A 27,323-nucleotide genomic window follows, 5' to 3' on the forward strand; every position below is an offset into this window, starting at 1 on the left:
CAGAAGTTTTACACTTTTAATCGGTTTCCTTTAACTTGTTTGGATTCAGTGCTGAAGAAAACAACAGATAAGGTGGAAGGAACATCAGAGAGGAACATCTGGACAGCGTCCTTTCTGCATTTTTTACTTCATGATGTATTCTGTCTTCTAAAAAAGGGATGATAAATCCAATTTTCCTGCCGTTTACTGTATCTGTTTGATAAAATTGCAGTGGTTCAGGCTTGTGTCTTGTTTAAATATTTATAAGCTACTAGGTCAACCATATTACTGTAAAATGGCACAATATTTGTCAATTTCTGCCAATAGTTGTTTTGAATCAATATAAAGGAGCGTTTTAGTGAAAATACATCGTTAAAGATATACGATAGGATATACTCATTATTTGTATTTATCACAAAGACGTAATGCTGTTTCTGTAAAGGGCTAGTTTTTTTTCTAAAATGTTTATGAGTCATTCCTTCTACAGCTTAGGAAAAAGAAAGAAGGAGAAAGTATATCCCAAAATGTCTCTGGAACATGAGGTCAGCACTGTCTTGGTGTTGGTTTGTTACCTTCTTAGTGAGGTTTTGGTCCTGATCATGAGGCATGCGTGTTGACACGTGGTAGATGACCTCAGTGGTGGAGGTGGCGTAGTAAGGCGTCGTCTGACCCGTGCTGCGATTTCTCTGAAGGCCTCCCATGAAGCCACAGTGGGTGGTGAGGTCCACCTAAAGCACACACAGTATGGATTAGAAAAGCACTCACCACCTTCAGGCACAAATTATGTCCTGACTCTTCACTGAAAACTTAAAATTTAAAAATAATTGTGTAGTGAAAATAGTTCTGTGCTTATAGAGGCGTGCCCAATTATTTCTTCTTCAAAGTGTTTTATATATAAATAAAATAAACGTAGGTAACAGATGTGATAGAGCCCAGATAACAATAGTATTTTAGTTTTACTATTTTAATGTTTTGTTGCTACAAACATGACAAAGTATAAAAAACTGCTTCTGTGGTTTAAATGTCTTATCAGGTTTTTCTGTTTCATGCTCATTTTTGTTGCATTGATCTGTCTTTTTGTTTAAGGTCATTTAAAATTAGACCAATAAAAGCTAACAGCTTATGAGTACAACTGTCTGGTTTTTAATATGTATATATATGACCTACATTTACTTTGATTCAGACATCTGCTTTATCATGAATGCCAAAATATGTAAAATAAAAAAAATAAAAAATTAATAGAAAATTGTATTTAAATCATTACAAGGGTGAATTTTATTAATCACAATGTTAAATTGAACATTTATAATTTGGAACAAATGTTGAAATATTACATGCTGAATCTCGAACTAGTTCAAAATGCCACCGTTTTATAACAGGCTAGAAAAAACATCAAGACCCATATAAATCTATTAAAAACGATACAGCAAAATGGTGCAATATTTACTCAGTTTAACACTTTTTAATAATATATTTGAAGCAATCACATTTAATGAAACTACCTAGCAATAAAAAGACTACAAAATACTGTAGCATATGTGAGTAAGTGTAAATTTACCTCCCAGCCGAGTCCTGAAACAAAGTCCTCGTAAGGCTGGCTGCCTGTTGTGTTTGTTAATATGGAGTGTTTATCCTCTTGACCTTCAGCCACGTAAAATACTGCTATTTTATGAGTCTCACGGCTGAAAGGCAAAAAAAGAAAATGATAATGGCCAACATGGTAATAACAGAGTTGAAATGGCAGCGCTCAGCTGGCCTACATGAAAAATGAGTAATGTAAAGTTGGCGGGGAAATGAGAACGCAGTGATGGGTAAAAGTGCTCACCACTGCCGAGAGTCCAAATTCTTCAGCTCCCTTAGTAATTTCTCATTCTTCCTCAGCAAATGAAAGTTACTCCTGTAAGACACAGGTGATCAAATCATTACGTTTTGTATTTAAAACCCGTTTCTCAACCTCTTTATACGTACAGTGTATGAGCAAATCTTGTGCCTTAAAACTTGTAAAATCTCTAAAAAAAATTATCTACAAAAGACCCATTAGCACGGTTGGCAGATATTTAAAGTGTAAAAAATGCTTCATTAGAAACTTTATCTATAACAAGTTATTTAATGTAGTGGTTCTCAAACTGGGGTCACCGGACCGCCAGGGGTCAGCAAGCCGGTGCTTAGGGGTCTGCGAATTTATTTTATTTTTTTAAACAAGACGTTTAACAATCTGTTAAAATACACCAAAAATGCAGAAAATCACATTAACTTTATGCAAAATGTTCTGGGGGAGTTTCCCCTTCTGGCATCGATCAGTTTACAAATGAAGCCCTGTTACTTGGTATGACTGCTGCTGTTATTTATTTATTTCTATTTATTCATTCAGTTAAAAGAAACAAAATAAACAAAACAAATTCATCAAAAAGAAAAAAAGAACATTGAATGAAAATGGTGCAGAAAGAAGAAAAAAAATTCTTATATCTGCCCCTTATTAAAAAATTTAAAAAATAACTACAAACAAACAACAACCTGCACTTGAAAAATCTCCACACTGAAAACAAAAAAACCATTAGGCATCCTTCACTGGCACCACACCTTTCCAACAACTTTACCTTAATCATATTTTTAAACATATAAATTGTTTTAGAAATTTTTATAGTGATATCGAGGCAATTCCACAATCCTATCCCCTGAATTACAACGCAGTTATGATTCTGTTCAGTTCTATTTAAAGAATTTTCTGTAATAATTTGAAGATGCAATACATTTATTATGTTCATTACGTGAATAGGTAAAGTTTTAAAGTGGTTTTTGATGCTGTTAATTTTCTCAAAACTGTAATTTTTGGTAGGTGAAATTACAAATGTTGTCAATTAAGTGTGTCTTGATGAAAAATACCCCATGTTTAAAAGTATAAAAATTGTACTAACACTATTAAAGAACAGGTCTTAAGTATTTATGTTACACAAATATTTCCATTGCATTAAAGAGACAAATTGAAGTAAATTTAATAAACACGAGGGTTATGAGGGGGTTCCTGAAACTTTTCTCCCCTATAACGCAAAAAGTTTGAGAACCGCTGATTTAATGCTGTTATTGTTGTTGACAAAGTTCAGTAATATTGTCGCTTGTTTAAGTTAAATTAGGTCTATTCTTTTATTCTTCAGTCTCAAATCAGGGTTGAATTGTTTAAGCATGGTATCTGTGCGTTCACACCCTGTCCCTTGGGTTAATAAACCAAAAGGTTAATGTTATAAATATTCAATAATGACATATAGTAAATGATAAATGCACTATTTTTTAATAAAAATGTATACAAGTAAGAAAGCTGATACATTAACATGAGCTTCAGCTTTCTAGATTCACCATGCAAAGCCAAATGGAGCAACAAGTCTGACCGCAGCTTCCACACTTTCAGGCTTTGCGGGGAAAAAAAAAAAAAAGAGGGGTCGCGTTTTGAGTGAAAACAAAAGCTTTTCATGCAGAAAAACTCGCTCAGAGGTCGTTGAAAAAGTGCCAACGAGCGGCCATCAACCTCCGTATCGCTGATATAAAACCAAAACTGGAGCGGTGAGGCTCGGCGCGGACTGATAATGACGCATAGTTCTTTTCACTCTTAGAGAAAAGTAAAAGAGGAAGAGAGCGCAGGAGATAAAGAGGGAGAGAGAGCAATTTGCTCTTTATTAAACTCATACTTGGTAATGGCCTCATTCTCTGCTCTCAAAGACTCCATTTACACCCTAGATTATAGGGAAAAGCATAAAAGGTGGATACACATGCACGCACTGTGCATGTAGACTGTCAGTATCTTGGCGACTGTAATGCCCCATATGAATACCTGGAGAGACGTAAGGGGACAGAAACAGATGATTAGGGAATCTTTTCTTTCATTCAGATTTATCCATCTCTTGTTCCCCTCTTATGCTCAACTTTCTTGAGCCTTCATTTCATTTTCTGTTACCTTAGTGGCTCAATTTTATGATTTTTTTACATTATTTTTCTGACTCTGCATCTACATGATTCATCTTGTTTTCCAATTCGCTTCTCAATCATGCCTTTCTTCAACGACAGCTTTTTATTCAAACTCCAAATGGGTTGAGTTTGATCAATAGAGCACTAAACTCATTATCACACACACACACGAGCACTGTGTTAAGAAGTCCATTGTGTGGGCTGAATGCAAAAAGTGTAATTCCCTGGATAAAGTATAAAGAGAGATGAGTGTCCATTAGCTGGCCAGCCACATTTAAAGTGATACCATCGACATTGTGCGTTTCAGTCCGGAGTCATTGAGAAGATGAAATGCTGCATGATGTGAATGGGAAAAACGTTGTGTCTAATGAGCTCGATATGCTTCAGGGTTTTTTTTTGTATTTGCATTAAGCAAACATTTGGTTTGTTCTAGGGAGAATTGAAAATCATAGACTACATCCCACGCATGCCTCACAAAAACACACAGACACAAACAAAACCAGAAATTAATTAAAAACTCAGGCAAAGTAGGAAAATATATCTTCATCTTAACGTCACATTAAGAAAAACCCTTCAGAAAATAAGGATAAAAAAAAAATTACCCCTGCAAAGCACAAAATTCACTTGGTTTAAAAATAAAAGTAAGAATTTTGCATTACTTAGTATATTTTAATGATGGTTAGGCAAAAGGATGCATCAATATTACAGCTGGCGATCAAACAACCTTTTTTTTTGTAACTTTACCAGATTAACTGAAACTCCAAAAACTTTTCTTCTGATCCAACAAAGTCCATGCTCAATAATCCAGGTATACAATCCAACAATTTTCAGTCAGGTCATCTGGACAGGTGTGTTTCCTTGACTGATGAAGCCTTCTGGATGGAAGGTGAAACATTTCAGCATAAAAAAAGAAACTGTCCAGATGACCTGACTGACAATTGTTGGATTTTCTTCTGATCCATGAATGCACCACTGCTATTTTTAGATTGTCCCCCACTGGGCTGCAACTGCTGGATACTAATTTGCAAACAGCATCCACAAGGAAATCTCAAAACTGTCTCCATCCTCGGTTTTCCTCGCGCGAGTCGTAGAAGCTCACAATCTCAGTGCTTGAGTTTTTCATCACGGGTGTCTCAAACGAATCCTTGATTTTTTTCAAGGGTGTATCCAGCCTCTACTCTGACAGGAAGCATGTAAGACTATAGCCCCAAATGTCCAAGTCTTAAAAAAGTCTTAAAAACACTTAAAAACAGTGATAAAGAATATATTTTCAAAAACTGATCAATGCCAATGTTGATTTCAAAAAAGTACTCCGGTAGATCAAATCTGCCTAGATGGGATAAAAGCAGGCTGAGGCAGGTGTGATGCATGCGGAGGTGGGCAACAAAATAATGTGCACAGCCTAGAATAGTTTTGCAACACATACACTCCAAAAAAGGTTGAGATTTTAAAAACCTGGCTGCTCAAAATATGACCGCAGTCACTTCGTTGCAAATGCTCAGAATTCAACGAGACTGCAACAGAAATGTTGCTCATTTTCTCACAGTTTTGAGTCACAAAATAGTCTCCAACAGTTGCTGCCCAGTGATATAAACTCAACTATGCAAATCATTTTATTGCCTTTATTCTCCTTTAAGGTACCTGCTGCCACGTCAACTTGTGGTGTATTTAAATCAAGCTTAAAATGAGCTAACTATAATTTGTAATTTGTTCACAAGTTTACAGATTTTTTTTATATTGTTCTGATAATTTAGCTGCAAATTACTATGCAAACAGTTACAATAAAATGAATGGTTTAACAATCTAACGTACCCAACAGTGAGTCAGCTGTATAAATTAAACACTGCTGCAGTTTATTGTAAACAGCTGTCTTGTAGGAAAAATAAAAGCTGTATGATTTGACTTGTATGTTTTGAGATGTGAGCTAAAACTTATGTTTAAAACTGTTTTGTTTTTGTTTTTTAAAGGGACATTATGCAGTCCTTTTTCTGTTATATTTTTTTATTTGAACACCTCTGCCCAAACCATAGATTATAGTGCAGGACTATTCAACTGGCGTCCTGGGGGCCAAATCTGGCCCACTGGTGAGCTCAGTTCGGCCCACCAATGGATTCTTTTTTTTAAATAAAACTAGATTTTAAACTGTAAAATAAGCTTAATTTATGACAATAACTGCTGGATGTCCAGCCCCTGAGCTCTTGGCTCTCAGTAACTGTGGCCCTCTGAGCAATTGAATAGCTATGTTATAGTATATTCTATCTATAATTTATTTATTGACATAACCAAAAAGCTCTGCAATCTCTACTAGCCTATAAGTCTGATTGTTTTTGCAAAATATGTTATTATTCAAATGTGGCATGAGGAAAGAAGACATACAAGTTGACCAAAAATACCACATTTTAACATTTTTTACCAAAGGAAATGCTGTGGGTTTATTTAATACCTCTTCTCCCAGGAGTTGAGGCCCAGAATGTTGATGAGCAGCCTGCAGTAGTAGAAGGCAGACTGTGGGGTCTCAGTCTCTGGTTCAGCCTGCTGCACTGCCCGCATGTTCAGCTCCTCACCTCTCTGAAACATTATTTCATTTGAGTTTAATGCACTTAAAAGTAGACATGCAACATAAATAAAATAAAGCAGTTACGCTGATGCTCGTACAGCTATCTTTAAAATGAGACTGTGTCAATATGATCAGACCTGATTAAAAAGGCCAAAAACACACGCGTTCCTGCAAATTCATCTCAAAGTGTCAGCATAGTTTTTTAAACTATATTCACTTTTTGTCAAATGTTGCTGCTACTTATGATCATAGCAAACACCAGTTACAGAACTTGAAATTAATCTAGTATTTATCTGGAAAAGTAACATTGGCTCACATCTTATTTATGATTTGTTTTATATGAAGCAGAAAAAAATGGGTAACAATAAATGCATATTTAAGGATTACACAGGTTTTTACTACAAGATTAACATTACTGCTAAGCAGCTAACGCCAAACAGTAAACTTGCTAACATTTCTTCTCTCTGGCTTCAGTAGCCATGTTTCCGCTTCATGAAAAATTTACTTCTACTCATAAAGAGTCTCTGCATTACGCACATGAAGGACGAACTCTCGCTCTGCAGCGCTCTGTTTCAGGATGGCGTTGATCACATCGTTCTCCTGCTTCTCTGAAACACACGTTGGAGGAGGAGCCGGGATGTTGAGCGGCATGCCTGCAAGGATCAACGAAGAGCCAAAATTAGTTTTCAACAATTAAAGTGTGGGCTGCTGAAATAGTTTACTTTCAGAATTTTTAATCACTCTCTACCTCTGACACAAGCCAGGTTCTTTTTATTTTACTTTACGCAGGGCTTGCTGGTCTTATTTGACCATCAAAATGTATGAAATGATGAGCTTTGATAATTAAACCAGAGTCTGTGGGCTGATTATAGACTGAAAAAATATTTACAGAAGAGAGGAAAACATGTACCTGTTCTCTGCAGACACTCAGGACTGGAGTATCCCAGGTACTGCAGCATTTCATCCAAAGCATCATCTCCTTCTTTCAGCGAATCCCATGCCGGCACTGCCTCGCGACACACACGTTTAGCCAGCGGTGGCGCTAGAAGCTGCTCTGAGCCTGACTCCCCATCACTTAGCTGCTCTCTCATCGCCTCCTCCTGCCCCCTCTCTTCTTCTTCTTCCTCTTCTTCTTCTTCTTCCTCACCATCTCCTCCTGGCTCTGCCTTCTCCTCATCACCGATCTTCCTCTCCTCTCCTTGCAGCTCCCCTTCTAACTGAAACTCCTGTCCGTCACTCTCCATTCCTTTTTCTCCCTCCTCCTCCTGCTCATCTCCCTCGCTGCCTTCTTCCTTCAGTTCCATCTTCTTCGGCGGACCTCCCAGTGGGTTGTGGAGCTGAAAGTTAGCACCGTGTGGCGACTGTGTCTGTGCAAAAAGCGTGTGCGCTGGACTGCTCGGAGAGCACGGTGGAGGCCCGTAGAGGACGGCCGAGTCCCAGGAGTGCTTTCCAGCAACATCTCGAATGATGACACGAACACAAGCAGGTGCAGAAGACAATCCAGCTGTCATTCCACCTCCTGGTACACCGGATTCTGATCCGATCTGGACAACAGGAAACATGGTATAAACTAAAATCTTCAAATTAAAACAAATTTTATGCAAAAACTCAGTTGCAGAACCTTTAACACAATCCACAGTAAACTAAACTGAAATCTCCCTGAAGTCATTTACTACTTCTACTAACAACACAAAAACAAACAACAGCAAATTGACTTTATAAATATATTATTAAAGCCAATAAATGTTCTTTTTGCATAAACAATAATGCTATTAGAATGTATTTTTTGCAGAAACTTCTAAACTAAAGCAACTAAATATTTATTATGAAACACTTATGCATTAACGCAAACATATTTTCAGGAATTTCTACAGTAAAATTCTAAATTTGGACAATGGTAGTTTAAACAGGTACATTTTTAAGAATTAAAAGTATTCTGCAGATAAGCTGCAAGTTTGGCTGTTTTCTTCCCAGATTCAAAAAGCTTTTTATGAAGCCTAAATACTTCTACCACATCGCTCTGCTGGACTTGAAGGAGTCAGATCAGCAAAAGATGACAACAAACTAAACTCTGGGTCAACAGAAAACCTTTTACTTTTATTTTTGTTAACTTGATCCATCTTGTATTTTCTCTACAGAAGAAAATACAAGGTAGAGTGAGAGGAGTATTGACAATAGATATTGATAACTAAAGTAAACATTTAACAATTTCCATATATAATGACGTCAGTACTACTAAAATACTAATTAATCAACACAAAGTTGAAAAAGAGACGTTCAGCCCTCCAAGTTTAAACAATTGGTGACTCGTTTACATTTAAAATATATTAAAAAAATAGCATAAAATAGTGGAAACTTCCAATAATAAATAATAGTTAGCAATTATTACAGGCTTGTGTGAGAATATAAATAACATGTTCTTGGATATTTTTAGCTCCAATAAATCTGGAAAATCTTAAAAATCAAGTGTAAATTGGACACAACATTCAATAAGGTTAAAAATATATACTTAAAATTTATCATAAATACCAAATGCAGCTTTTTTATAAAAAACAAACAATATGAGTTTTTATCAAAGAAAGCAGGTTCTGCTGAGCTTACCTGAAGCACGGACAGCAGCGTGGCGCCGTTCAGAACTAAAAACTGCACGTTGGGTGAATTGAAAAGTTCTGGGCCGAGATCTGCACTCTCGCAGAAAGGGTTGTCTTGGTTTTCACACACCTGCAAAAACAACACATTTTATAAAATTCCTCTTCTTGTCGAGTAACTGAACCACATATTGAAATTATACTGGTGGTACTGTTTCCACACCAACACACACATTCACAGTACCTGACTGGACAGAGTCGCAGGCCCCCCAGACATGGGATAGTGTCCCAGATGATTAACCAGATGGGTGATGACTGTTCTGGCTGCTATAGAAACGAGGCCTTGCTGAATACGGCTGCGAACTCCAGAAAAAAACAAAACACATTTCAATTAAATATATATTTCCTAGGATTGGAAAAACAAGATTAGACACCAGGCAATGAAGTTTAAGATTACCATATTTTCGGACTATTAGGTGCACTTAAAATACTTTAATTTTCTCAAAAATCGACAGTGAGCCTTAATCAATCAATCAATCAATCAATCAATCAATCAATCAATTCAACTTTATTGTCCATAACATTCAATGAAATGGAGATTTGTCTTTGACAAATTTGCTTATAATCCAGTGCGCCTTATGTATTAATACTGGATGTGCTTATTGATCTCAAACTGATTTTACGTGGTACATGGTGCTCAAAAATGTGTATTGTTTTGTATTTTATGTGTTACAACTGAACAATGTTGAGGGTTATTGTGAATGAGTTGAATACATTTTGACTTATCTGACTGTTTCGTTTCACTTAATGCGCCTTATGTATTAATTCTGGATGGGCTTATTAACCTCAAACTGATTTTATGTGGTACAACTGAACAATGTTGAGAGTTATTGTGAATGAGTTGAATAAAGTTTTACTTATCTGACTGTTTTGTTTCGCTTAATGCGCCTTATAATCCGGTGCGCCTTACAGTCCGAAAAATTGACATACAGTCCACAATATAACTTTTATAAATGCCACTGAATAAAAGCCAAATATGTTTTTTTTTTTTACAAAAACATACAAAAATGTTAAATATTTATTTTATTAGCAGAGGTAATTTGCATCTACAAGTATATAAAAAAAGAAAAAGTACTATTCCAACAAAGGGCTACGAGATATTATTTATGGTCAAAGTTAACAAGTACAACTTGGGAGTAACAAGAGAGAGAGAAAGAGTTTGAACACCCCGTTGAGAGGAAGCCAATGCCATCACACACTGTGCTGTCAGAAGATCCTGGTTAATCAACATTACACACACAGTGACACACACAGACTTCCTAACAACTCCTTATTGACAGGTTGTACGCAGAGTACAGATATGTATTGATCACATTCTCAGTGACTCGTTTATCCTCAGGGGGGTGGATCAGGACGGGCAGGCAAAACCAGCCCAGAGAAACAGGAAAGTTAAATGATTGTGAGATGAGTTCAAAGATACAGAACCTAAGAATAAAATACAATAGCAAAAAAAAAAAAACTAAGAAGAGAAGAAAAGAGAAGAGAGAACGTGGTCTACCAGGGTGAATCAGTCATTAGTTGACTCTCAGAGTTCTGGTGGACCACAGCAGGGGACAAGAAAGATTCACATGGATCGACTCCCATACATACACATACCTTCTTGTAAACAGATTTTGTGGATTTGTGTTGTGTTTCGATGCATCACTTTGCATGTGCAGAAAACATATTGGCTCATTACACCAGCCCTAACCTTGTGAGTGTGCCTGCAGCGTTAGATTACTTACCTTCGGTGACAGGCTGCAGTTTGCTGGAGCGCTCAGAGTCCGGACTGTGCAGAGGCTCTGGTTCTCTGAGGCACTCTAATGGCAGGAACGGGTCGTAATCTGGACTTGACAGGTCTGACAGCTGCAGTGGGAAATACTTGGGACTGCTGAAAGACTGTGCTCCATACACACAACCATGAAGTACCTAAACACACATCAGAAAGACAAAAAGATGGTTAATGAAAGTCTTACTGATCAACACAGGTAAAAAGAACTCTTCTGGTCCTGTTATATACCTTGTAAATACAGCTGAGTAATGTTTTGGTGGGTTGATCCCTCTCAGGTGGACTTCGTGTTTGTACGGGTTGGAGGAGAGTCGTTGGAGGAAGAGCCATCACCCAGTCCAACAAACACAACAAAAGGGAAACTACAAGCTGCAAGACACAGGAAGACAAACGTTGAGATACAAATTTATAACACATGTGGGATGTAAAACTTATTTTATGTGAAATATAAACACGTTACCCTTTTATCCAGTTCATGAGGAGAGGACTCTGTACTCGGCAACAAGTGTGTAATGGTGGCGATCAGAATCTGGAGAGAGACAATCAAGAGATCGTTGATCATGTTCTGAAAAACAATTTACATACAAGGCATAAAACTGGCACAGACTTAATTCAATTAAATTCAAAAATACTTTATTAATCCCAAAGGGAAATTAAATGTTGCAGCTAATCATCCTGGTTTCATTAAAGTTGTTACAGATGCTGATGTGAGCAGGAAGGATCTCTTGTAGTGGTCAATCTTAGAGCAGATCTGAGGAAACTGGCTGCAGATGTTGATCAGTCTACTTGAACTTGGTGGATTTCTCGGTTTTTTGGGGCAACAGGACCACCTGAATCTTGGGCAGAACTCCTCCCTGAGCGATGGTCACTCCTCCCAACAGCTTGTTGAGCTTCTCGTCATTGCAGACAGCCAGCTGCAGGTGTCGGGGGATGATCCTGGTCTTCTTGTAGTCACGAGCCACGTTTCCCACCAGCTCCAGGATCTTGGCGGTCAGGCACCTCCGCCAAATAGATGGGGATGCATCAACGGCACCTCCTTTTTTAACTAATTTGTGATTTGAGCTTTGGAGTTGTTAATCAGCTGCTCCCAATTGTAAAAAACACCTTTTTATCATGGTTATGTATCATAACAAATGTCCAAAAGCAAAAAGGTTCAGTAAAAATTCTTCAAGCTGCACATCATCTGATAACAGAGGAAATAATCATCCCAAAAAAAAGTGATTTACATCCAGAAAAAAAGAGGAATTAAAGTTTTCAAACGCAACATCCCAGAATGAAAGTAACAGAGCTGCTCCAACATGCAGCCACCTTGAGCTAGAACTAATGCTATAAAAGTCAGAATAGCGTAGGCTGACACAGACAACTGAGGAATACCAGCATCATCAGAATGAAACAGTCTGCGTCTGAAAAACTTTTCATAAATTTTGTGGAGCAGATTCTCTCTGTGAAAAAATATGCTAAATAAGTAAAAAGCGAACATTTGAGACACCGATGTTGTCAATCTCCAACACTTTTTATTACCCCTTGCAAAACCTATGGAATCAAAACTTTTTATGCTAAATGAAAAGTAATTGTCGAATTAGCTAGATGTTTAATAACTACAATAATAATTACAAATTACACGGTTTACATATTTTTCTGTCTTATAAAACAAAGCAACGTTAAAACAAAAAAACAAACTCAAAGAGATTTGGCTGCTTGTTTTAAGCCAGAAGTTGTACTTAAAAACCTGAATTCACACAAACCTCTTTTACTTATTAGGACAAATATAACAATTTAATTTGTATTTGAATGTATTTAAACAAGAATTGGAGTAACTTACCTCTACAATCTTCTTTGGAGTTTCAGGGGGAAATTTGTGAAGATGATCCACGTAGCTGATCAAAAGGTGAAGGATGTCTGATGCCGCCAGAGCTACGTTCTTATTAGGATACTAGGAAATAAAAAAAGACGTATGAATAGTGAAGTTATAGTAAAATCCCTCGTAATCTTATCTGCTGAGACAAACAAGCCTGGAAGGAGGAGAGAGAGGATGAATGGCACAACAAGACTACTTCACATCCTAATGTAGGAGACTTTAAACAACAATGTTAAAACTGTTTCATTAAACAATAATCAGTCCATGTAAAAAGATACATTAAAAATAATAAGTCAGTAAATAATTTGTACCAAAACAAATACATTTTAAATCAGAATATACACGTTATAAAGTGTATTCTATATATTTAGCATTTTCAGAAAGAAATAAACTAAAATAAAATCAGATGTCGTTTTTTTTTTTTCCTGTTTCTGCTGCTCATATACAGATAAAGCAAGTTGTGCATGCGCTGTACACAGTAAGTTTTATTATTTTTCAACTATCCAGTTGTATTCACTACACTCACGGCCTATTTAAGGTATTTATTTTCTGCAAAACAATAAAACCCACACTGTTTAATATAGGCACCATAGTCTGGGGAAAACAAAAATAACTGCTGATCGAAGGTTGGAAGACAATACAGTCAACAGGAAGTGGCTCAGCTCTGAAAAAATAATTGCTCAAGCATTGTGAACGTGTGTGTAATTGTGTGTACATGTCACAGAGCCCATGGCTGAGGCTTTTGGCTGCTGCTACGAAGGCAAGAGATCCAGAAGTGGACAAATGTTTATATGCAGGAGTGTGTGTGAATGTTTTATGCATGTGTGTGTAAGACACAGCTTGCAGCATTCCCACTGGATTAGTCTCCCATTTGAAGAAGAACCAAACATATTTACAGTCCAGGGTTTACTCCCAAATGAATGCAAGTGTGTGTCAGCTGCTGCAGTGTCTTAGCAGGCGATTGGCTGCCGATACACAAGCGAGGGACTCCAAGGTTGAAAAGGTATGTGTGTCTATCTAGAGCCACTTGGCTCTGGATCAGACAGTAAATGTTGGACAGTTTTATTCTGATCCAAAGGCCTCTCGGTCCAGACGCCTGAAACGGACAATAACAACCGAGACAATTTCACCAACACTAACAATCATCTCCAACAATATTTTTCGTCACACCAAGTGCATATTAACAACATCCACACCACCATTAGTCTTTGTTTTGGTGCACTAAACAGAAATAAAATTTAAACTTTTCTTCATATTTTGTATTTTAAGTATTAGTAACATCACATATACCATGAATAATTATAGTTCAAATAGAATTTAAAAGAGGGGATTTCATGGTTGAGATTAGAAATATTAATTTATAATAACATCCATCAGTTTCACAGGATTATGTATAAATTATGAATATCTTGTGCACTAATAAAATGACTTGAAAATCTTATTGAAGTTGCACAAAGTGCACAAAAAAGCAACTTTTTTTAACAAAAGAATTAAAATATTTACAAAAATGGTAGCTATTTATATGTCTCTCTGAGATTTTTACTTGGACTAAACCCAAATTTATCTTTAAAAGAAATGAAGCGTGGTGAAGAAAATACTGGTAAGTTTAAACTCATTATTTGTTTAGATTGTGTTGTGTACATCAGTAAATCAGTCATCAGCCTCTCTGATTATCTATAATCTGCTCTAATTTCACTGGATTACAGTAACAGTAAAGCAAACATGGTGTCTAATCAAACGATGTCAGTCAGCTGATTTGAAGTGTTGATTTATAGCTAAATTATTTTAACGTCAAGTTATGTTTAGAATTTTACAAATGATGTATCGTATTTTTCGGACTATAAATCACATTTTTTTCATAGTTTGGCCAGTCCTGCGACTTAATAGTCCAAAGCGACTTATTTACGTTTTTTTTCCCTATTCGTGACACAATTTTTGACTGACACGTTAAATGTTCATTTATACTGACAGGAACCAAACAGTAATAAACATCTGCAGCCACGAGAGGGCCCTCTAGGTTTTTGACAATACATGTTGTTCCTCTTCTGCTACACCAGCACCATCTTCCTCCGGAGTTGGCGAAGTTGTTCAGAAGCGACACAGAGGATGAAGAATTCAATGGATTCAGTGGTGTTGAATGAAATTGGTGAATTTACCGGTAACTTGCTGGTTGGACTCGTTGGCTTGTTATGTAAATTAAGCCTGTCCAGGATCCCAGGTATGGTCTGTGTGTTATTGTTATTTCAGATTAAATGTCTGTTTTTGCACTTTGTGAGATACACCTATAAATAAATTTGACTTATACTCCGAAGCAACTTATATGTTTTTTTCCCTCTTCATGAGGCATTTTTTGGCTGATGCGACCTATACTCCAGAGCGACGTATAAGAAAATACGGTAGCTGACTTTCTTTTGTCTGTAAAGCCGTGACTTACCTTCAGGGTAACACAGATGACATTGAGAGCAACTTTAATCTGAGGATGTTCAGTCCCATGAACCAACTCCTCACACAGCCATATACCCAGACTGCACAAGGCAACACACCTGACCAAAACAAACACACAATGAGCAAACTGTTCTCTTTAATGAAAACAATTTACAGACATTAAAATACAAAGTTTACCTAGCAGGAGCAGAGGGTTCATCCCTGGCAGAGGTCAAGATGGTTTTGATTATGTGCTCCTAAAACACAAACGTCCAAAATTAGTTTGTGAATTCACTAAATCAAATAGAAACCGAGTATGTTGTAAAACTGGTGTGTATGATGAACAGACATTCATGCAAGTTATAAAACTATGAGAAACTGATATGTAGTGCTGCATAGACACAAAATATGAACACATTCACCGGTCCCATCCTTTCAGTTGGGAGTTAATGATCGCTTAGTGATTCAAAACAAGTTTCTGGCTCGTATGAAGCCAGAGAGAACCTGAGGTGCTGCCACGCATGGCATTAACTGCTTACACAGCAACAACAACAACAAAAACAACATTACTCCCACAGCCCCGAGCTGTTTCAGGAATATCTGATGAGACATTAACCTAATACTTTGCTCTGAGATCCCCTACAGGCAGCAGACAGGAGATACAAAATTAAGGCTGACCTGCTTTATGCACAAAAGAGATCAACGTTTTGGGATATGTGTGCAGCAAATGTCAGATTTACAGTTAACATCCACCTTGACATCAGGGAACTTTGTTAGAACCACGTCAGCTGTGGTCGGATGGAGAGCAGCAAGGTCCTCATAAAAGTTGGAAAAGCACACCAGAGATCCGAGAAGGATCTGGGCCTCCACTCTTGGAGCCTTGAAGAGAAGGGAAGAAGCAAAATAGTAAGAAACTCTTGGAGCCTTGAAGAGAAGGGAAGAAGCAAAATAGTAAGAAAATATGAGGAAATGTGAACCCAATGCCTGCAAAATAATTCTCTTACATTAAGAGACGAACAGGCCGTGACTCTAGAAGCTGCAATGATAAAATCCACGATCAACATGGTGGCACCAGGTAGACCAATACTGAAGAACCTCGGACTGCAGTGCTTGATGATGGTGTTCACAATGTCCTGTATGGAGAACATACATCAACACAAACACATGAAGACTTTTTATGCTTTTACAACACTGACAGATCCTACAGAGGGCAGCTGTGGCTGAGTGGTTAGAGCCATCGTCGTCCAATGCAAAAGTTGGGGGTTCGTCTATTTACAATTAATTATAGAATTATTACAACTATATCTTCAGAGTTTGTTTCTGGACTTAACACTAGTTCAAGATTTTATTTTGTTTTTAATTACAGTAGTCCCTCGGTACTTCGCGGTTCGACTTTTGTGGACTTGCTCTTTCGTGGTTTTTCAAAGTAAGATTGTACAAAAAAAAAAAAAGATTTAACACGACACACGATTGTCAACTTTAATATGACTCACGGGATTGGGACAGTACGAGATACAGTAAAAAGTTAACAAAAAATAAATAAATACTTCAGACAGGCGCCGACATTTTGTAGTTTTCTCTCAATAAGCCTACACTGTATAGCCTGTCAAAAGGACTACATTACCCAGAAGCCAACAGTGCTGCTTTCTGCTGAAATTGAGGGAAAGTTTTGATGCAAGCCGAAAAAGTTTGGTCTGTATTCATAGTGACATCGGTGCTCAGTGGATGCAGAGAGCCGTACGGAACCAACCGGGAATTGGACCAGAACTGGACTTCCTGCCTCATTGGTCAAGCTGAGTGCTGCTTGCCAGCCTCTCAAGCGGGGAAGCGTTGCTTGGAGTTCCAGTTTCTTCTCCGGAGCTCACTGGGACTTTTATCATCCAGATCCCTCTGAATTATTTGGACTCGATCGGGACCATTGAGTGGTTTTGTACTGGCTCTCCGAAGGTCCGGCTCTCTCAAAAAGTGTCTTGGTGCTCAACGGCTGTAGAGAGCCCATCAGAACCGGACCAAGGCTGGTTATTACCCATATAAAATTTGAAATAGCTACTGTGCAGTACATACACGTATGTTGTTAAAATTACATAGGTTTAAGAGATTAGCACATTTCAAGAGTGTGGGAAGGGTTTCTAAAGCCTTAAAATATATATAAATACTAAAATAAATATAGCGTTCCTACTTTGCAGTTTTTCACTTATGTGTCTGGAGCATAACCTCTGCGATAAACGAGACACTGTTGTACCTACTTTTCTTTGTGCAGTTAAAATATCAAGTAGTCATTGATGATATTTATAATCAAACACACAAACCTGGTCTTGGTGCAGCAGTCCTTGGTGCATGATGTTGTAGAAGTGTGTGAGGAAGTCTGTGTTTGGGGAAACGTCTTGCCGTCTCTTCATGATCCTGCAGATGAGTTTGTAGGCATGAAGCTTCCCCTGCTTATAACGCTCCGTCAACATGGTGGCCTTAAGCAAGATAGAGGACAAAAACAGAGCATACACATAAATAGGTTTGTATTTCTGTACTGTGTGATGAACAATTTCCATTGAATCTGGGAATTTAAAGATGATGAATTCCAGTGACTTCTAGTTCACACTAACCTTAAAGAGCCAAGGGGTGAGGATTCTGAGAGGAGGGATCAGAACAGGTGGTGGGGGAGACGACTGGTTGTCCAGAGAAATGCCCAAATTATCTCTAATCTGAAAAAAAAAAAAAAAAAAAAAAGTTTTACTATTCAATCCCGCAAAAAAAATGGGATTTAAATAGTTGTTTCTCAGTTCTCACCTTGGCCAGGTTTTGCCACAGTTCACACAAATAGTCAAAGACCTGAGCGTGGATTTCTGGGTCCTTGATGCCATTAACATCTCCCAAGATACCCAGCATCCTCCTCCACATAACTGTGGCAACATCTGCATGCCATCCAGTTAGAGAGCCGCCTGCCATCACACTGCAGTCCTCAGTGGGGAACTCGCTTGTTTCTAGAAGCAATCAAAAAATCAATCAGGGATTCTTGCATCGTTTAAAGCTGAATCCCAAGTAAGAACAATGTGTGTGTTTTCCCAGATCTCAATTTGTTTTATATAAAATATTTAATTTTCTGTACTGAAATAAATATTGTTCGAAAGCATGTTCGTAAATGTATGCACGAGTATTACCCAGATCTTCAGGGGTCTGCAGGACAGAGTTGTGGAGTTTCTGGTCCAGCTGCAAGTGTGTGTGCGAATGGGAGTGTGTGTGATCAGTGTGCTCGGCGGTAAGCGTGGCAGGGGAGGGTGTCTGGGAACGGGAGCCCCCAAGGGAATGCATAGGTGAGGCACTTTCAGAACCTAACCAAGAAAGCACACAGAGGATAGAAAACAAATGGACAAAGACATAAAAAAAACTCTAGATCCGTTTTTTCTCCAATTGTTGTGCTTGTATAAAAAAATAAAAAAATATTTTATGAGGACAACATCTGGAGGTTGGTATCATTTTGTTGAGGTGTACATACCAGTAACAGTGACCGTGTGGCTGAGGCTGCTGGTCTCAGAGTCGATGTGAAGTGTCGTCAAACTGGCTACTTCGTGTTCGTCAGAAGCCAAACCTCCACCCAGACTATCCTGGTCCATTGAGCTGCCTCGCCCACCACCTCCAGACCCAACTCCTCCTCCACACGTATCTGAACTAAAGGCAAAATCTACAAAAACAAACATACAAAAAAATGCATATTAGTCTTTAAGTTATGAAATTAATTTTACGCATCAAATATTGGGCTGAATACTGCAATTCTTAGAATCATCACGAGGGTCCGAAAGCATTTATGTCCCCCTCTTAAAGTGGTAATTCTTATAATTTTCAGTAGGGTCCTGTTAAGCACTTAGCTATAGATTGTGCTTAGTTTTATGTTGAATTTGTGATGCGAAACCAAACTACTGGAATCTACGAATGAACCATGAGAAGTATTTTAGTTTGATTTTTTTCACCTGTTTATCTGCATTACTCCAACTTCAGCAGGATGAATAAATCATTTATTTTTAAAGGCATTTTTTTCCCCTCTTTTGTTTTTTGATGAGCGAAGCCTCCATTTCTTTTGGCTGGTCGTCACTTACTCTGATTTACTGTATAGCAAAAACTGTTTCGTCATGTGTCTAAAAGCAAAAGTGCAAACAGAAAGCTTGATCATCAGAGTGTAAAAAAATTCAGCAATTTGTTATATCAAATTTAAAATTTCTTCTACCCTGTCCCTTTGGGTTAAGACCCCAATTTTTAAGTTTTGATAGTTTCTACAGAGATTAACTTTGTTTTGGAAAACAGCTTCACACGGCCATTCAAGTTACTGTGGTTTTTCACACTTTATGGTTTTATTTATCAAACTCAAAGGCAGCTAGCTGCCTTGTTAAAATATCCACAAAAAAATAATAATAATCTGGTGAAGTGCTGAATGTTCTCAATTAAAACCTACGGCAAACTTGAAGCTCCAAAACAAAGCTGACAAACCATTATCCTGCTTTCTTTTGTTCTGTTCTAAAGTGTATATTTTATCCTTTAAGCCCCATTTTCTCAAAATATCTACATTAAAATGCCAAACTATGAAAGACTCGATTTAACAAATTAAAGCATTAAATTAAAAATATAAGTCCCCACATACTGGCTCAGAGTGGTTTTTGCTTCCAAATTTTAAATCTTAAAAGGCGAGTAATTTTGGAATCACACCGCAGCACATTAAATACACTAAAATACATTTAAGAATACAAATAAAAATACTTTTTGAAATACAAATGAACATTTGCATGAAAAACAGTATAAATAAAAAAAAATTGAATATCGGAATTGATTAATAGTCTTTAAAAACTGAACCTATAAAAGACATCTTAGTCTTAGAATTAATTTATTCTGTAATAAATGAGGAATATAAGCTTTTTTTTTTAATGTAAACAAGCCTGATGCCGGTAGAGCATTTTAGAAGAATAAAATAATCTTGTTTTTGTTAATATTCCTACAAGAAGCTCTCACAAACATGTTGCTGAACATTAAATACTGTTTCATCATTTCAAGCATGTGGTAGATATAAGCAGATATATTTAAGGTATTAAGACACATGCTCTATATCGGAGTTACACTTGAAATTAAAATGAAGAAAAAAAAAAAAACTCACACACAGAACAAACTTAATTACGGTACCTCAAAGTTTCTAAAAAACACACCTAAGCAGAATTAGCTACAACTAAAAAGGGCAGAGAATTGTCTGAGGTTTTGAAACAGAGTTTAAAAACTCAAGAGAGCTCGTTCGTGGATCTTTGTTATTCACGAAAAAATATGTTTTTGTGTGAAAACATTTCTAAGAATTCTGATTGTTGAATAAATCCTGAGAAAACAGGGATCAGATTTTCAGTATTTTTCTACTTAACCTGCAGCTCCACCTACCAGTACTTTAGGAATCCCGATTAAAAACATGCAATTTCTTTTAAAAATATATACAATTAGTAAATTCAAATTATAGCAGTTGTATTCAAATTAAAAATATATATATAGTTACTGATGAAAGGTCACGTTATGAGTGCGTTAGAAAATGATATTTAGTTTCTTACTGTCAAATTTGCAGGCTGAGTACTGAAAGGCATTAAAGGAGTCTGATTGGCTGTCGGAGCTGACAACATCAGAACCGCTCGCGCTGGCGGGTGACGTCCACTCAGAGGGTACTCCATCATCAGCAGGTCGATGGTCGTCACCGGGCCGTGACCCCGGACCGGTCTCCAGGAGCTCTGGCAGGTCTCTGGGAACCTCCAGACTTATGGGGCTGCTGCCTCGACGGCCCTGCACGTCAGAGGAGAACAAATTTGTAGCTTTGACGATTTGTGACTTTTAATAACGGCATTGTGACTGTGACATACTGACCACTGTCCCTTTGGATCTCAGCCTCTCCTGAATGAACTCATCCATGAGGTCAGAGAAGTTTGGGTTGCTGCTTCCAACGTCACTGGAAACTGGGCGAGCCTTCTGAACCACCTCTTCTTTGTTGGCTACACACACACGAACAAGCAAACACACTTTCAGACATATCTAACCGCCAGGAATACTTACACAAATACAGGATTGTGAAAAATTAAGAGCCACTGGCAAATTTAGCCTAAACACTTGTGCACACTTGATTTGCTTTAGCTGCTAATAAACTGAGCATAATATAAGAACATATTTTATCCACATATAATACTGTTATTCCCAACACTATCAAACATTATTAGCCCAAACATTATAAACAGCTGTTGACTCATAAATGTTTGAATATAAATGTCACAATAATCGTGACATAAAATCAAACCAATTGATCTCAATTGTAAGAGCAGTCCTAATGTGAATGTACTCTTGATCTTAAAGTTATTCAGTAAATAAATTTATAAATAAATAAATAAAAAAGGCACAGCAGGCACATTCCAACCCAGAGAAGCAATGCAGGAATAAATTAATTTCATGCACAAAAAGCAAGAGTGTTAAACTTTGTTAGAACTATCCAAGCAGCAAACCAGAAATCTATTTTAGTGCACTTCTGTTTATATTTATTGTTAGTTTTGATGCAATGACAGCGATCAGAGAGGCTTTATTAAGAATAATGCAAAAGGGACTGAAGTAAATCGACTGTCCTAATAGTTGACCAACTAATTTTTAGTCGTGAATCTGTGGCTGTACAGCAGACAGCTTGGTTGCCTCCAGCTCAATACCAGGAACAAATTTGCTCAATAAAGCTTAAAGGTACTGAACGCAAATAAAACTGTTTACATTGCTGCCATCAGGCTGGCTTTAAACACCATAGCCATTTAACTGTGAACAAAACAAGCTTTGTTCACAATATCATGCCCTGAAGCGTCAACGTTACATCTGCTTCTGCTTAGCCGAACGCGTAACAAAGCTGAAACTAAATTCAGTCCACACAAGCCCCTGCAGACATAAAGTCATTCATTTTGTCCTTAAGCATAAACTGGACTGTTTCTGCTTAATCAAAACACAAATATTTAGCTTATTAAAATATTTTCTCTCATTAACTATCATGAATCTGAGCAAGTAAATCTGTATTCAACTGTAATGGTTATTTGCCGTCACTAATTTGATATAAAGTCAATTACAACCACAGTTCCGAATAAACTGGATTGTTGTAAATAAAAAACGATGCAATGATTTGCAATGGAATATAATGCACATAATAAATGTTGAAACTAAGAAATTCTGTTTAAAAAATAATAATTTTGAACTTTATGGCAGCACATCTCAAATCATCTGTAAACACAGTTTGCAGCGCCATCCACAAATGTGTGTTAACGCTCTATAATGCTATCCAAACAATGGCACAATTTCTTTACTTCAACATTTACTGTTTACTGTGAACCAAAATATGGATTTGCAAATCATTGCATTCAATAAAGTCAAAAAGGTTCGAGTTGCATTGCTCCCATTGACTTTATATTTCTCACTAGAATGAAAAGATACAATGGATGAGCGACCCTCAAGTTATTTCAAAGGTTGCTCTCCAGATCAACCATAAAACGTCAACAAAGAGCCAAATCAAGCAAGACTACTACAAAAGAAGCCAGACAAGAGCAGACACAAATTGCTGTGTCTAAATAAATAGGTAGATAAAAAAAAATGATATTTAATTATTTGTATCCATATAGAGATTGGGGGTGACAATAAAAATCACTTTTGATGATTCAAAAGCTGCTGGAGACTGGGAGAGGTCTAAAACGTCTCCACTGCAGCTCAGGAGGAAAACACGCAGCAATCTGCAGCTAAAAAAATGCTTTTCTAATCTAATATTTGGTTTTCAAGCTCATTCTAATGAACCCATGACATTTCTTAACCACAAAGTTTAGGGAAAATGTTACAAAAATTGTCAGAGTTTAACAGTTCAACACACATCTGGAAGAACAATTTTCTTCAGCAAATTGCAGCTGGTTTACATTTTTACAAAAAGCTAAATCACAATAAGTAAAGCTGACTAGACTCAAAACAGATGAACTCTGTCAATATAGGTTTATCTAAGAATGTATCTAAGAATATATCTGGATATTATTGTATTATTGATGTGCCAAAACCAAACTGATTAAAAACACAACTGGCAAGCGAATTTGGTTAGAAAAGACGACAAAGCACGTTTGGACCAAAAATGTCACATCAAGACAGATTCAGGTGGTGAATCTCGGTGCTCTTACAACAAATTAGGACAGATTTGTGCAACTGGAGTTCTGTTGCACCGAGTTGCAATGATAAAAACAATTGCACAGCATTTTGAAAATGTTTAACAAGTATAAGGCAAATAACTATTACAGTAAACTGTTTATGGTTTTTATTCACTCAAAAACTCTTTCTACTTTTGCCACACACAAAGAGGTCTCATGCTGCAATCTAGTGGAGTGGGAATGAACTACAGAAATATGTATGGAAGAGGATTAGGGACATGGTGCAATATTGTTTTTGTCCTTAATTCTAAGGACAAAAAGTCAGAATTCTGAGGAAAAAAATCAGAATTTTGAGATTAATGTCAGAATTTTGAGGAAAAATGTCAGAATTCTGAGATTAAAGTCAGAATTCTGAGGAAAAATTTAAATTCTGAGATTATGTTCAGAATTCTGAGATTACAGTCAGAATTACATAGATGGATTCTGACTTTTTTCCCCTCAGAATTTTGACTTTTTTCTCAGAATTAAGGAAAAAAATAATAATTTTTGCACCGTGGCCTAATCCTCTTTCGGAAAGATGTTTACAACCAATACTACTGCATATCATTTTGTCTTAATAACAATGATAAGGAAAGAGAAAATAAAGCTCTTAAGCTTGAAAATCCATCAAAGCATCTGACAGCTTCCTTAAAGATAACATTTATAGCTTTTTTTTTACTTTTGTTTTTTGTTGGAAATTCTATATTTTTCCACAGACAGTTGTGCTTCTGAGTAGATTGTAGTTTCGTTCTTTCAAACTGAAGACGGACCCATCTCCAGGGAGGAGGCGCAAGGAGGCCGCATGCAAAAAACTAATCGAGGACAGGGAGATGTAGAAGGCGGGCAGGAGGTGAAAAGGTTACAATCCCAAAACCCCTTAAAGAGAAAACAGGAGGAGGAGGGATGGAGCTCTGACCTACAGAAACAAGTGAAAGGATATGGAAGAAAGTGGGGTCCTCAAAAAAGGAATCAGGCTGGAAGAGGGGCTACGTTCAAGAAAACACATCAACAGGGGTCTGAGTTTCAGTCCAGCAGCAAGATGATGAGTTTCAGCCAAAAAAAAAACATCATTCCATCATAACAAACCAGTTAAAAACAGCCAAAAAGGAAAAGAGCTGCTTGTGTTTATGCATTGGGGAGCATTTCTTTCCACAGGTGTGTCCTCTATGAGCACTTCGTTCGTCGCCTCACCTGGCGTTGTCGTCTTTCGTCCAAAGTAGCCCAGGACATGGGAGTAGAGATCCTTTAGTGATGCGTCGCCCATGGCAGCCCGACTCTGTCGCTGTGGTGATGAACCCTGTGATGATCCCTGACCTCTGGGTCGAGGTTTAGAGGACAGAGCATGGACAACGCTCTTATAAACGCCACCAAGAAGAGCCCCCTGGTGGTGCCGAGAGATACTGCTGCCAGGCTCCTGTGAGCGAGAGCGGGAGACTCGAGATCGCAAGGTGGAACGTCCCAGACGTCCACGCACTCCAGTGGACACGCTCGAGGAACTTGAGCTACTTGACAGGACTTCTGAGCTGATTTCAGAGCCTGGGTTGGATTTTGTAAATGATCCAGAATACTGCTTGTCCTTTTCCCCTCCGGTCCTAGACTTGTTTTCCAGACTTCCAGCGTCTGTGGCTACTGTCCCACAGCCTTCTGCAGCTGTTCCAGACAGAAACCTCTCCTGTGACCCTGCTTTGTGGCTAATTCCAGTTCTAGAGCCAAACTTACCTGCACCCTCTGCTGCCAGCTTTCCCCCTGACCCAGATCTACTCGTTCTCTCCCCAGCTGAATGACTGTGTGTGTGGAAGTGACTGAGTCGACGCAGCCTGGCTTTCCAATGAGCCTCTTTATTTTCAAGAGGGTTGTGGAACTGGACCGACTCGGTTGATGGCCGGAAACTGACATGAACGCTCCTAGAATTGTGCCGCTTGGTGCTACTAGAAAACACATTTGCTTTAGCAGCTTCTGAAAGTTGGGAAGTTGATTCAGAGTTCGGTTCAACTGTGATTGATTCTTGTCTAATCAAACTGGGTCTGTCATTTATTTCTCCTTCTTTGTCCTCTTGTTTTGTTTCTAACTCAGTCCACATGTCAAATTTCCCTTCCAATCCAGTTTCGGTACAGACTCCCTTTTTCTCCTCGGGGTTTCTTTCTAAACTAGCACTCCCCTTAACACTGGGTGATGGCCACTCACACTGTAACTCCAAACACTCATAAATGCTGCACTGCTCTGCCTCAGTCTCCTCTGTGGAATCCACACTGCTATGTCTCACTGATTTACTTACCTGTCTGTCCTCACTCATCACCCGTTTCCCTTCGTCTAGTTGTCCTGTATACTCTATCTGCAATTTAGCAACTCCAGTTTGCACCAATGCAGGTACAGAGACAACATTTTCTGACACATGACCAAGACCATTTCCCTCTCTGGCCTCTTCTTTTCTTTCACCTTCTTTCTGAGTGAAATAGTCCCTGATAGAGGAGAATAAATCATCTTCTTCAACCACAGCCCCTACTTCCCCATCATCTGCATCTATTTCCTTTTCAGATGAAAAAGCAAAGGCAGAGTCCCACTTGCTTACCCAATCAGAACTTGAACCATGGCTTTGGGAGCCAGCCTGGAGCCAGGGCTGATCATAAACACTATCATCATTTTGTGCGTCTGAGGACAAGGAAACACCATTGTAGAAGGTAAAAGGTGTGGGAGAGGGGGAGGTGAAGGACTGTGAAAGTGGCTGAGTTGTGTGGCTGTTTGCAGTAGTTGTGGAGAAGTGGTGGTGAGGATTCGGGAACGAAATGGGGTCCCTTTGGGGGTCTTCACCTTTGACCCGCTCTGCGATGAAGGGCTCCATGATGTCAGAGGCACTGCTGCTCCTGGCGAGGGAGGAAACGCCTGGGGTGTCCAGGTCGCAAGACCCTCCCTGGAAGACCTCAGAACAGGAGGTGGGAGGGGCCTCGTCGCTCTGGGAAGCGTGGCGCATTCGAGTGGTGCGGGACGTCAGCGTGATGGGCGGGTCCTCAAGGTCTAGTTATTGGAGGAAAAACACAAGAGTGATGTTAGTTCACACGTTCACAAGAATAAAAATCAGAATGCTCAAACCCCCCCCCCCCCACACACACACACACACACACACACACACGTCTGAGTAAACACAAAAGTAAAGAATAAGCATCTAGAAGCATTCGTTGTGTCTTTTGGAAAGGAGGAAAAGTCAAATTCAATGCATTGGTAAGGTTTAATCAAATCAAATAAAAGTGCTGTGAAGATAAACAAGAACGCCTTTAAAAAAATGAAGGGAATAAATATTTGCTGGAAAAGAAAGCACAGGGATGTGATTCATTGAAACAGGGACAAGAACTGCAAGCAAGGAGATAAAACAATGTCAAGAATGCAGATAAAGAAACCAGACAAGAAAACAAGTAGTTCAGGCTCCACACAGGCTGAAACGAACACTTAAATAACCGCAACAATTAAAAAATTAACATGATATACAAAACTAAAAATAATATTTTGTATAATAATTTAAAAAATGAAGGAACAGTATTTGCAGATTAGATTCAATAGCTTAAAAAAAAAAAAATCACATCATGCATGCAAACTGATTCTTTACCATTAAACAAAATTATTTTTAAAACAATAAACATCGTTTTAAGTTTCGGACAGGCATGCGAGAGGCTACAGTTTCCAAGCAGCAGGCAGGCAGAGCAAAGACGGTGTACCTGCCAGATTGTCGGCAAGGGGGGGTAAGAAAGGGTGATGGTGGTGGATAAGGACAGGAAGAGGCGGAGCCAGAGCAGGAGCACTCTTAGCACTGCGGATAAAGGCGGAGGACAGCAGAGAGTCGCCCGTAGAACAGCTGCGCAGGGCTGAGGAAGTCGGAAGACGAGAAAGAGAGGAGACCAAGAAGGAAGAGAGAAAAAGTTTTGTTGTGGTGAGAAGTAAGGCGAGTGAACAACAG

General features: G+C 38.2%; 1 protein-coding gene across 1 annotated transcript in view; it reads right to left on the minus strand.

Moving 5' to 3' along the window:
- Positions 1 to 27,323, minus strand: part of ralgapa1 (Ral GTPase activating protein catalytic subunit alpha 1) — a 71,338-nt gene that overhangs the window by 33,969 nt on the left and 10,046 nt on the right. Inside the window, exons 19-42 of the mRNA XM_037694951.1 lie at positions 26,186 to 26,389; positions 21,066 to 21,190; positions 20,759 to 20,984; positions 18,682 to 18,867; positions 18,347 to 18,517; positions 17,976 to 18,169; positions 17,792 to 17,890; positions 17,501 to 17,656; positions 16,196 to 16,324; positions 15,945 to 16,070; positions 15,390 to 15,448; positions 15,202 to 15,310; positions 12,732 to 12,842; positions 11,370 to 11,438; positions 11,141 to 11,278; positions 10,866 to 11,049; positions 9,326 to 9,444; positions 9,095 to 9,214; positions 7,404 to 8,037; positions 7,031 to 7,146; positions 6,380 to 6,504; positions 1,805 to 1,876; positions 1,538 to 1,661; positions 552 to 707 (exon numbers count right to left, since the gene is read on the minus strand). Coding sequence (XP_037550879.1) covers positions 552 to 707; positions 1,538 to 1,661; positions 1,805 to 1,876; positions 6,380 to 6,504; positions 7,031 to 7,146; positions 7,404 to 8,037; positions 9,095 to 9,214; positions 9,326 to 9,444; positions 10,866 to 11,049; positions 11,141 to 11,278; positions 11,370 to 11,438; positions 12,732 to 12,842; positions 15,202 to 15,310; positions 15,390 to 15,448; positions 15,945 to 16,070; positions 16,196 to 16,324; positions 17,501 to 17,656; positions 17,792 to 17,890; positions 17,976 to 18,169; positions 18,347 to 18,517; positions 18,682 to 18,867; positions 20,759 to 20,984; positions 21,066 to 21,190; positions 26,186 to 26,389 — 3,752 coding nt within the window. The remainder of the gene's footprint in view (positions 1 to 551; positions 708 to 1,537; positions 1,662 to 1,804; positions 1,877 to 6,379; positions 6,505 to 7,030; positions 7,147 to 7,403; positions 8,038 to 9,094; positions 9,215 to 9,325; positions 9,445 to 10,865; positions 11,050 to 11,140; positions 11,279 to 11,369; positions 11,439 to 12,731; positions 12,843 to 15,201; positions 15,311 to 15,389; positions 15,449 to 15,944; positions 16,071 to 16,195; positions 16,325 to 17,500; positions 17,657 to 17,791; positions 17,891 to 17,975; positions 18,170 to 18,346; positions 18,518 to 18,681; positions 18,868 to 20,758; positions 20,985 to 21,065; positions 21,191 to 26,185; positions 26,390 to 27,323) is intronic.

This window comes from Nematolebias whitei, chromosome 21, assembly GCF_014905685.2.
Source record: "Nematolebias whitei isolate Nwh7 chromosome 21, NemWhi1, whole genome shotgun sequence".
Classification (NCBI taxonomy): Eukaryota; Metazoa; Chordata; class Actinopteri; order Cyprinodontiformes; family Rivulidae; genus Nematolebias; species Nematolebias whitei.